Source organism: Theobroma umbraticum, unplaced genomic scaffold, assembly GCF_002168275.2.
Source record: "Theobroma umbraticum cultivar Fairchild unplaced genomic scaffold, ASM216827v3 scaffold_95.0, whole genome shotgun sequence".
NCBI classification, from domain to species: domain Eukaryota; kingdom Viridiplantae; phylum Streptophyta; class Magnoliopsida; order Malvales; family Malvaceae; genus Theobroma; species Theobroma umbraticum.
In genome coordinates, this window is record NW_018397257.1 from 9,451,438 (window position 1) to 9,461,810 (window position 10,373).

Sequence of the window (10,373 nt, forward strand, 5' to 3'; positions counted from 1 at the left end):
ATCTCATTGCATATTCTAGTTCTCACATGTAAAACCAAAATCTTGAGTGGCAACTTTCACCTTGTTATTTGTCCCACAAAAGAACATAGCAGATAAGAAAAGTGCCTTCTCTCTATAACGACCTCCTTCCCGAAAAGGACCAGTCGACGGTCTTCCCAAATACCAAGATCAATAATCATTCGTCCATTCAATGAAATATACTTTCACCAACCGACAAATCCGATCGCAACACCACTTATCTGTTATATCTTTCAAGTTCCATAATTCCACGTGCAAGCTGTCCACATGGATTCTGATAACTTTTGTTTGCCAGAAATTTTGTTTACCTTGGAAATTTCCGAAGGGTAATTCATTCCAGATGAAGGATAATGCCAATGGAAAAATTCCAGTGCAAAAGTGGACAAGGCAAAGCACAAATCACCTTCACTTCATGTCCATTTTGACTCTGCTCTATTTGCATGAGTAAAAACCAGAGGACGTTGCTGCTTGCACTTAGCTTAACTAGCAAGAATGAGATGAAATGTTGCAGCATTTAAAAGGGTTAACAAGACATGGATATTAAACATAACTGAGATCGTCCACGAAACTCAATATTCAAACAAGATATATAGAAATGCATACAGAAACCCTCACAGATTCACTAAATGCTATAGTAGGAAGCACTCACTCAACATCATACCCTTTCTCCTGAAGCTCTGCAACAACCTCATTCCTCATCCTGAGCCACAGCTTTAATGCTTCCTGCTCAAACTTCTTGTTCTGCATCTCCTTCTGATAATTAAAGGAATCTTTATCCGTTTCTACGATCCCTTTAGGACCAATGGTAGTTCCAATCATGCCTCCTTTAGCAACAAACTCTTCCATTGCCTCAGCGTCACCAGGATAAGGAAACTCCCTCCGCTCATATAAATGGGCTAGCTCTCTCTCTTCCTTCGGCCTAGGCTTCAACGTCCACCACCCCAGTGGGGAAGTTTCGTTGTAAAGCCACGCGACGCCGAAGAGAGTGTAAGTGCACAGCAGTGCCTTCCCAACTTGCTTCCAAAAGTGGTAGTCTTCTTTGCCTAATCCTATCTTCTTCAAATACTTGTCCGCATTTATCGATTTCAACAACTGGAAGCCTGAAAATTTGGTAAAACTGGTTTCATTCAGCCTTTTGATCGAACAGGTTCAAGCCAACCAATGTAAAGAAAATAATACTACTAAATATGTTCAAACTTGACATTGGAATTTACCTGCTTGGGTTTCTTGATATCGTTTCCGAGTCATTTTTGGGAAAAACCGAACCTTGATAAAACTATCCAAATCCGCTGATCAAGGAATAGTTTCAGTCTGTCGCATGATAAAACGATCGGAGGGAAGCCCACCTTATCTAATTTCTGTTAACGATAAGATCATAAGAGCATTAGGCAGTTTCTAAACTTCCAAATTTATCCCTACAGTTTCCAAAAACTACTTTGTACACTTCAAGGGAAAGGTAGGGGTAATTGAGTCATTTAGTAAGATTAACGTATATAAAGTATAAACAAGGCGGCTACGGCTTCACGAGTCAGCACTCGGCGGCCACTTCAACGATGAACTCTACACTCTGTTTAAGTCGACCGATACGCAGTTTTTCTCTTGCGAGCTTTCAAAATCGTAAATTTGTCGAAGCTAAGCAATTTAAACCTCAATTAACTTCTTGTTTAATTGAATCTTCAAAGCTTAAATGCTTTGGAAGTGTAAATTCGAGGACCGGTTTGAGAGCTCACCAGCAGCTTCGAGACGACTCGGGTGAGTCAAGGAGGATTCTATCTCGTCGAGTTAGGGTTTCATCCAACGATGCTCAGTTCGGTTCTTTGCCGAACAAAGGCGGGACTGAGTCGTCGAGTTTCGCTGAGTTTATCACGTCCGAGCGTGTTAAAGTGGTGGCGATGCTGGCTTTAGCTCTGGCGCTCTGTAATGCGGATAGAGTCGTGATGTCAGTGGCGATTGTGCCGTTGTCGCTTGCTCATGGCTGGAGCCGTTCGTTTTCCGGCATTGTTCAGGTGGCTCTTTTAGTGCTTTTCTTTTGCTTCTCTTGATGAAATATTCGATTATTGTTGCTTTGAAACTTAAAGGATAGTAAATTGCACTATAATTTGCTAAAGAAATTGGTCAGTGTATGAATTTGGAGAAAAAAAGAATTGTTTTTGATTAGGAATGAGATAAATGTTGTAGTCAAAATTTAACCTTTTTTGGGAGAACTAAACGCATTATTTTCTTTTCTTTATTCTAATTTTGTTTGAATTTGTAGTACATTTAAAATCAATTATTATTTTCTCTTCTACCATGTACTTTTGCTTTTTAACAACTTTGTAGGAAGCAGAGTGCAGGTAGTAAAGGTAACAACCAAAGCGAGCCTTAAATTGAGACTTGTTTGTTGCTGTACTTTCTTCGAATTAGTCTATAGAAATAAGCTTTTAGGCAAGTGGTTTTTATTACATAATCAAACTTGGGTAATAACGTTTAAAAAGTTACTAAGTGTTAAAATTTGTTGCAGTCATCTTTTCTGTGGGGATACTTGATTTCACCGATAGCAGGAGGTACATTAGTGGACTATTATGGTGGTAAGGTAGTAATGGCATGGGGAGTGACATTGTGGTCATTAGCTACATTTCTTACACCATGGGCAGCTGAAAACTCTTTGTGGGCATTACTTTTTGCAAGGGCTATGCTTGGTGTTGCAGAAGGTGTGGCTCTTCCATGCATGAACAACATGGTGGCAAGGTATTGATGTTCTGCTTATTTTACCGTTTGATGATGATCACCATAAATTGATGATATAAATCATGTGCCTTCAAGCAAGTTCATTTTCATTGTAACAATATGATGAATCCTAATTGTTGAACATTGTGCATACTTTTTGTTTTAGATGGTTTCCGCCAACAGAACGTGCCAGGGCTGTTGCAATGGCAATGGCTGGATTTCAGCTTGGAAATGCAATAGGACTCACTTTGTCCCCAATTCTCATGTCCCAAGGTGGTATATTTGGACCATTTGTGATATTTGGACTGTGTGGATTTCTTTGGGTTTTAGTTTGGTTATCTGCAACATCAAGTACTCCTGATAGAAGTTCCCAGATATCAAAATACGAACTGGACTACATCATGAACAAGAGGCCGAAATCTCATGCAGTGGAGAACAAACCTAAGACAAAAATGATCCCTCCATTCAGAAGGTTGCTTTCTAAAATGCCAACATGGTCTCTAATTGTTGCAAATTCCATGCATAGCTGGGTAATGCACATTCCTTTCCCTGTAGCTTATTACACAACTATGTTAATGATTTTCTAAATATGGTCTGATTATGTAGCTTGTAACCATGCTCTCTGACCATTCTGCCTTGAGTCTTTTTCTAATTTCAAACAAGATGCTGTTGCCTTGCCTCAACAGCCTACATAAACACACTACACCCCCTCCCCCCAACACAAAGGAAATTTGAGTCAACCTAAACATTTATATGAATTGGATGCATTACAGGCTGAAATCACATTAACTGGGCAAAATAGTTTTCTACCAATGTAAAATTCTCATTAGATTATATATGTTTCAGTCACTTAGTTTTACACACCTGCAAATACTCTAACCTTTTCATTAAAAAATTTTTGCAGGGCTTTTTCGTTATTCTTTCATGGATGCCTATCTACTTTAACTCGGTAAGGGGTAAAAGTTAACTATGAGCTGTTCATTTTGTGATGGGTGAGTAAATGTAGCCTTACTGTCTTTAGAATAAGGTGCAAATAAGGACCATTTTGGCATAGGTTCATCATGTTGATCTCAGACAAGCAGCATGGTTTAGTGCTGTTCCATGGAGCATGATGGCATTGACAGGATACTTGGCTGGTTTATGGTCAGACACATTGATACGGAATGGTACCAGTATCACTTTGACTCGCAAGATCATGCAGGTAATTTTGGGAGAAAATGATACTATTGACTTTAAAAAATGGGTCAGTTATACTATGGTTAATTGTGCTTTTACCTCCTTTTCTTGTGGTGGTTGTTCGCCATTAGTCATTTGGTTCTTTGAACTTTCTTTCAGCTTGCTAAGCATCCAATCTGTATCTTATCTGCAGTCCATTGGTTTTATTGGTCCTGCGATTGCTCTGATTGGTTTAACTGCAGCAAAAAGTCCATCGACTGCTTCTGCTTGGCTTAGTTTAGCTGTTGGGCTGAAAGCATTCAGTCACTGTGGTTTCCTTGTTAACCTTCAGGTCAGATAAATCACTTATTTTCAAAAGTTAAACTATAAGATCAAATGAATTTTTCACATTCGCCTAACTTTCTCCCTTTCAATTCTATTACCAGGAGATTGCTCCACATTATTCTGGTGTTTTACATGGTACGATAATTCATTTCCATCATCATGTATTTTTTGTTTGATTGCTTTCTTCATATGAAAATTTCAAGAGCAAACTGCCTTAAGTGATAAACTTCATGTTGCAAAGGAATAGTTCTTGTCAAATTTGTCCATCAAAATGTAAATCATTGTTACACTGCTTTAAACACTTATTGTTATGCTCTTAATGTAGATGCTAACTCCTCCATACTATGTGTATATGAGCACATTGCCTGTGTTTATTGATAAGAAAGTAAATTGTTAAGCATAAACAATTATCTTGGTACATGGACTTCCAGTATCATTTCTGAAGAAATGAACTTGAGCATGCTAATTACATTGTAATTCTAATGACAAATAAATGAATTTATTAGGAGGAGCATATTCTGTTTTCAGATTCTAGTGAAAAATAAGAAAAGTTTCCAGTTTGTTTCTTGTTTTGGCTGGAGAAATATACAGGTTGGTTAAGTTCATACAATGATTGCTTTTATTTCTGACCTTAGGAATTTCAAATACTGCCGGAACATTTGCTGCTATTCTGGGAACAGTTGGAGCTGGTTTCTTTGTTGAATTGGTGGGATCATTCCAAGGATTTTTATTCCTCACTTCACTCTTATACTTTCTAGCGGCTCTTTTCTACAATATCTTTTCCACTGGAGAGAGAGTCAACTTTGATGAAACTGGTCAGTATCATAACCAGTTGTTCTAATGATTCTTTAGTTTGCTTTTCTTTTACTTTCTTTGACAAGCCATTTCAAATAAACCCCCAAACACCTCCAACCTGGTACTAAGGTCATAATACATTCTGCCATTGTGGAACTCAGTGCTATTATTTCAACATGCCAATAGTTCTTTGCAATAACAGGATGCTTAAATTCTAAGATATAAATAATAGCTGACTATAAAAAACTACAAAGAGAAAATTAACCGTACACATAAAGTTGTGAATTAGTTTTATTTAGAAAGATCAAGCATCTTTACCAAAAGTGTGATTATAAGCTGACTGGCTGTGTCACTTGTTTAATCCTAACATCTACGCGCTCTTTATGTTGTTAATTGGTTGCATTTATAATTTGTGGTCAGCAGTTTCATGAACAAGGTTTTGGACTGCTCGCTGTAAACCTGTGTTGGTGATGGATTGTGGAGTCATCTACTGCAACAAGGGGAGCAAAGTTGTTTTTTTCTTCTTTTTTTTTTCGAGCCGTAAACAATGTTGAGCAGTAGATCCTGTAAAAAAGAAATAATCTTCCTGTTAATTTCCTGTAGAAAGCCAAAGAAATGTACAGTACACGATTTTTACCGTCCTGAGCCATATGGAGAATCTGATGTTCCAGTGCAGTCAGGGTTTAACTCAAATATAGGTGATAAATGCTTGAAGCTTTAATCTCACTGCCTGTTTCCATTCATTCATGTATGTGTATCTTTCTTCTAAAGATGGGGTTGACTCTGCCCTCTGGTTGACCTGAGACATCAGTGTTCTGTTTTGGGCTACCCACAGTATGAATTGCTGTACGTTCGAAGAAAAGGACCGCCATTGCATATACTCTTTTACATGTAAGTGAACTGACTAATTGACTTTGAGTTTGAAACTTAATTTCTTTGAGATAAACCTGTAGCCGCCCCACGATGAGGCGAGGGACTGGGAGCCCATGAGACACACTCGTCCTAGTGATAAACCTTGGCCTATTATCTTAGTCGTACATATTAAAGTTATATAGCGACTGCTGTGTGCTGTCCTTGACCGGAATGAGCCCAACTGCTATAGTAGCCGACAAACTATTGGTTGCACCTCTAATTACCAATGATGTAGCCTTGCTAAAAAGTAACAAGTGACAAGAAAGAAAGATGGGCAACCTTTCCTGTACAACGGGGGACTAATTCGAATCTTTTGATTTGGGCTTTGGGCCGTTTAGTCACATCGAATTGCATTTAAGGTGCAAACTGCATATGCTACTAGTTGTGTTTAGATATTAACATACTTGCGTTGCTGGCCGGCTCCACAAGAAAACGAGATTTATCTGCTTGATTTGGTCACTGCCATAAAAAAAAATCCATATCCTTAAGCAATGAGACAATGTTGCTTTTACTTTTACTTTGGGCAACGGCCAGACCTGATCAAACTGACCTCAGGAAAGGGCCGTAAGCTCTGAAAATGAAGAAAGCACTGCATCCAAGTAACCTCCAATCAAGTCTAGGAATACAGGGTCACGATCTGCCTGACAAAAACTCCGACAAGAATCAACATAAAACTCACTCTGTCCGGAACTACTTCAAAGCTGCGTCCAGGAAACTAGCTGGAGTTTTCACAGGATCGCTATTTAGGAGAAGGAAAAAGGCTATTGCAGATGTCAACAGAACGAACAACCAAGTCAAAAGATGTTCCTGTGAGTTTTGCTGGTTTCGTTTCTTTTCTTGTTGAATAAATGAACACAAAACATAAGTAGCCAAGGAGCTTTCAGCCATTAATACAATGGATATATGTTCGGCAGCAGCAATAAAAAGTTGTGTGAAAATGATATATATCCACTGACCATGAGCTTTCTTATGTTTTGCAGTTTCAACTTCAACAGATCGTTCGGCAGGAAGTGATGTTAGGAACTCAGGAATGTTGAAGTCCTTTGATTCGTATGGTTCTTCCAATTCTGTCAGTGGACATATTCCAACACCCGATTTCTCCTTTGAAGAGATTTGTAAGGCAACTGGGAATTTCTCTCCAGGAAATAAAATTGGGGAAGGTGGGTTTGGAACGGTTTATAGAGGGAGGCTCAAGGATGGATCTCTTGTTGCTGTCAAGCGTGCTAAAAAGGTACGCTAGTATGCATGTTTTCAACGTTTGTAAATGAAGTAGATTTGTCTGGTCTTATAAAATGAATTACCATAGCCATCAGGCATTGCTGGTACGTAAATTTGCTAGATTATCAATCGGGGATGAAGCAGGAATAGAACGTAAGAAACCACGGGGATCCTTCTGAAATTACATACTAAGACCCTTTATATTAGCATAAATGGTCAACCATTTTGTACTTATATGCACTAAATGATCAAATTATATGCTAATAGCCTTGAAAAATAGATGCTCAATCATTTAGTACATGTGTACTCAATCATCTAATCTGTGACAGGACAAGTATGACCAGGGCTTATCACTGCAATTCAAGAATGAAATACTTACATTATCAAAGATTGAACATCTGAACTTAGTAAGGTTATTTGGATTTCTGGAGCATGGAGACGAGCAGATCATAGTGGTTGAATATGTTGGAAATGGAAATCTTCGAGAACATCTTGATGGTAAGGAACAAGTTTCACACTCTGAAAGTACTGAAACTAGAGTCAGGGAAAGCAGGAACAGGAGATAGATACTTCATTTTTGGAAATTTAAGTGTTGATTTAGACACTGTAATTTATGACTGAAAGTAGGAAGCTAAAGGAAAGTGGTCAAAATAAAAAAGAGAGAGGTTTGATTCCCAATTTAATAGCTTCAATGGCTCACATAACAAGATATAGTTAAGTACAATATAGTTTAATGTTAGCATTAACTAATAAGAAATCTTTTCTTAATGCAGCTGTTAGGGTAAATGGGCTTGAAATTGGGGAACGTCTGGACATTGCAATTGATGTTGCTCATGCAATTACGTATCTTCACACGTACACAGGTATTCCTAATACCTTTCTAGTTTATACGTCATTAGGCATTTCCTTGTCTGCAAAATGATTCAAAGAGTTGGTATCTTACTCTTTACCTGATACCATGGTATGAGTTTGTGAAGTTCAAACTCAAAATTGTAGCACTATAGAAATTTTCTGGATCCTTCTTTTAAAAATTTGGAACCAGTTGATTGTTTTTGCAAGGTCAGCGGGCCAGTTTCAACACAATTGCACCTCAAATAATGACTCAATTACATGACTCTTTGTGACAATGTATCTGGATAATAAAGGCTTTGAAGATACTGAATCTGTTTTTTTCAATTGACAGATCCTCCTATAATCCATAGAGACATAAAAGCATCGAACATCCTTATCACAGAGAAACTTCGGGCCAAAGTGGCAGACTTTGGATTTGCACGACTTGCTTTGGAGAATCCCAGTGCAACCCACATCTCTACTCAAGTCAAAGGAACTGCAGGCTATGTGGATCCTGAATACACCAGAACGTATCAGCTCACTGAAAAAAGTGACGTATACTCCTTTGGTGTAGTGCTCGTGGAGTTGATGACCGGAAGATATCCAATAGAACCAAGAAGGCCAGTTAAGGAGAGAGTAATGATACGATGGGTGAGTATTACCTACTTCCCCCTGAACTACAAAGAAAATGCGGGTTCTTCACAGAGATGCTCTAGAACTTGCAGTTAATTGATGAGCTTACTTCTCTGAGTATTTATAGCTCTTATTAACATGATTGTATCTCAACAAAGGTTTGGAGCATCTAAGACATGAACCATGCATGTTAGCAAATGAAAAAAGGCAGTAATTTAGCTTCTCATTTGAAGGTGTCACATATTAGGGAAATTGATTTCCATGATGCTTTTTAGTCTTTGTGAAGCATAATCTGCACTGCATATAAGCACTGTTTCCATTACATTCGTACAGACATAAGTGCTCTTTGTATGTGTGCTTTTATGTAAAAAGCGCATGCCAGAAGTTGCAGATAAAAGTCCTATTATTAAGCCTCCTCTCCTATGGTGAATCTAGGTTTAAAGTAGCATATGCCTAAAAGGATGCTGGTTCAAATTATACTCATGACCAAGTTCCTTCATGTAATTAGACTTGTAATCTTAATCCTGTTTTCAGGATTTTAGGATTTTGACCAATCTGCAACAACCTAAATTGTTTCCTGCTGAATAACTTATGTTGGTAGTGGTAAATTCAAAAGGGTAAAAGATTAGTGAAAACAGAAGTCAGGAGTAGCCTTGTAGGGAACTGTATCCATTATCCAATTTAGTTTACTAATTAAAGATAAAGAAGTTGGTTAGAGGTTATCATTGTATTCTTATTTCAAGGTATCCTAGTTAATTCTAGACTTGCACATGATGCTGTTTTACTTAAAACAAGAATGATGTCATTTTAGCTCTCTAAGACAAAATAGAAAGTTTCTTTCTGGTATTTGCATGGGAAAGATCCTTCACAATGGTCACATGAAGACAGAAAAGTTTCAATTGCTTGTCACATAATCATATGGCTTGTTCCCTTGTATTATGGCCACTTGTTGGGGATTGAAATGATGTTCTAACTCCACTGCAAGTCTGGTGACTTGGTGTATGCTATTATTATCTTTGTTGGAAAACATGTGGGATGTTACATTGCCCATTTGCCAGTGAGCAAATCTGTAAAATATCTAGAAAGCATAGAGGGAAAGCTGTCAACTAGAACATTCTCTGAGAGCTTTCTATTTGTGCAGGCAATGAAGAGATTAAAGGAAGGAGAGTTTGTAATAGCCATGGACCCAAGGCTAAGGAGAAGTCCAGCATCAAACATGGTGGTGGAGCGAGTCCTGAAACTGGCTTACCGATGCCTTGCACCAGTGAGACAATCTAGACCATCCATGAAGAAGTGTGCGGAGGAATTGTGGGGAATCCGCAAAGATTTCAAAGAAAAAGCCTCTTCTTCTGCCTCTCATCATTCTGCAAATTTTCCTGATAGAGATGTAAAGACTAACAGGCAATTATTTGGAATAGAAGAGGATGAGAGCTATGGATTTATTTCTGCATGAAGTAGTGAGTGATTTCTTGAATTGTTTGTCAATTATTTTCCATTCTTTTCTCTTTGTAACTTCATCAAGTCCCAATCCCAAAACAACCAAGAATACAGCATGTGCCTTTTTTTTCTATTCAATAGGAGTAGTACAACCCATAAAAGCTAGCAAATCTTTTTATTTTCTTGCACAGACTTTGCGCATGGCTTTCCCAATCTAATGTTTGTTCTATGCCCCAAATTCACAAGTAAAACAATTGCACTTTTGACTTTATTGCAGATATTTTTGTTCATTTATTGTTTTGCATGTATAATTATGGTTATAG

The 10,373-nt window shown here is 38.0% G+C and overlaps 3 protein-coding genes across 6 annotated transcripts; 2 read left to right on the top strand and 1 right to left on the bottom strand.

Annotated features, from left to right (window-relative positions):
- Nucleotides 1-523: 523 nt before the first annotated feature.
- Nucleotides 524-1,863, bottom strand: LOC110411928 (homeobox prospero protein). Its single transcript, XM_021422294.2, has 3 exons — nucleotides 1,749-1,863; nucleotides 1,233-1,376; nucleotides 524-1,118 (listed from the first exon to the last, which is right to left on the bottom strand). Exons 2-3 carry the CDS (start codon nucleotides 1,264-1,266, stop codon nucleotides 664-666), a joined length of 489 nt encoding a protein of 162 aa, XP_021277969.1. The 5' UTR covers nucleotides 1,267-1,376; nucleotides 1,749-1,863; the 3' UTR covers nucleotides 524-663.
- On the top strand, nucleotides 1,496-5,740 carry PHT4;3 (phosphate transporter 4;3). Of its 3 annotated transcripts, none has more exons than XM_021422291.2 (9): nucleotides 1,505-2,024; nucleotides 2,519-2,745; nucleotides 2,891-3,254; nucleotides 3,629-3,673; nucleotides 3,779-3,925; nucleotides 4,094-4,231; nucleotides 4,326-4,359; nucleotides 4,860-5,039; nucleotides 5,440-5,740. In XM_021422291.2, exons 1-9 carry the CDS (start codon nucleotides 1,572-1,574, stop codon nucleotides 5,448-5,450), a joined length of 1,599 nt encoding a protein of 532 aa, XP_021277966.1. In that variant the 5' UTR covers nucleotides 1,505-1,571; the 3' UTR covers nucleotides 5,451-5,740. The 3 variants fall into 3 exon arrangements, 2 of the variants coding, with proteins under 2 accessions (XP_021277966.1, XP_021277967.1); XM_021422292.1 differs by having other exon boundaries at nucleotides 1,520-2,024; nucleotides 5,443-5,740; XR_002444836.2 differs by lacking the exon at nucleotides 5,440-5,740 and having other exon boundaries at nucleotides 1,496-2,024; nucleotides 4,060-4,231; nucleotides 4,860-4,963.
- CRCK1 (calmodulin-binding receptor-like cytoplasmic kinase 1) lies at nucleotides 5,657-10,321 on the top strand. Of its 2 annotated transcripts, XM_089782856.1 has the most exons (8): nucleotides 5,657-5,717; nucleotides 5,855-5,910; nucleotides 6,487-6,740; nucleotides 6,912-7,162; nucleotides 7,479-7,647; nucleotides 7,923-8,012; nucleotides 8,333-8,631; nucleotides 9,755-10,321. In XM_089782856.1, the coding sequence occupies exons 3-8, from the start codon at nucleotides 6,509-6,511 to the stop codon at nucleotides 10,064-10,066; spliced, it is 1,353 nt and encodes a 450-aa protein (XP_089638982.1). In that variant the 5' UTR covers nucleotides 5,657-5,717; nucleotides 5,855-5,910; nucleotides 6,487-6,508; the 3' UTR covers nucleotides 10,067-10,321. The 2 variants fall into 2 exon arrangements, with proteins under 2 accessions (XP_089638982.1, XP_021277968.1); XM_021422293.1 differs by lacking the exon at nucleotides 5,657-5,717 and having other exon boundaries at nucleotides 5,803-5,910.
- Nucleotides 10,322-10,373: the final 52 nt, after the last annotated feature.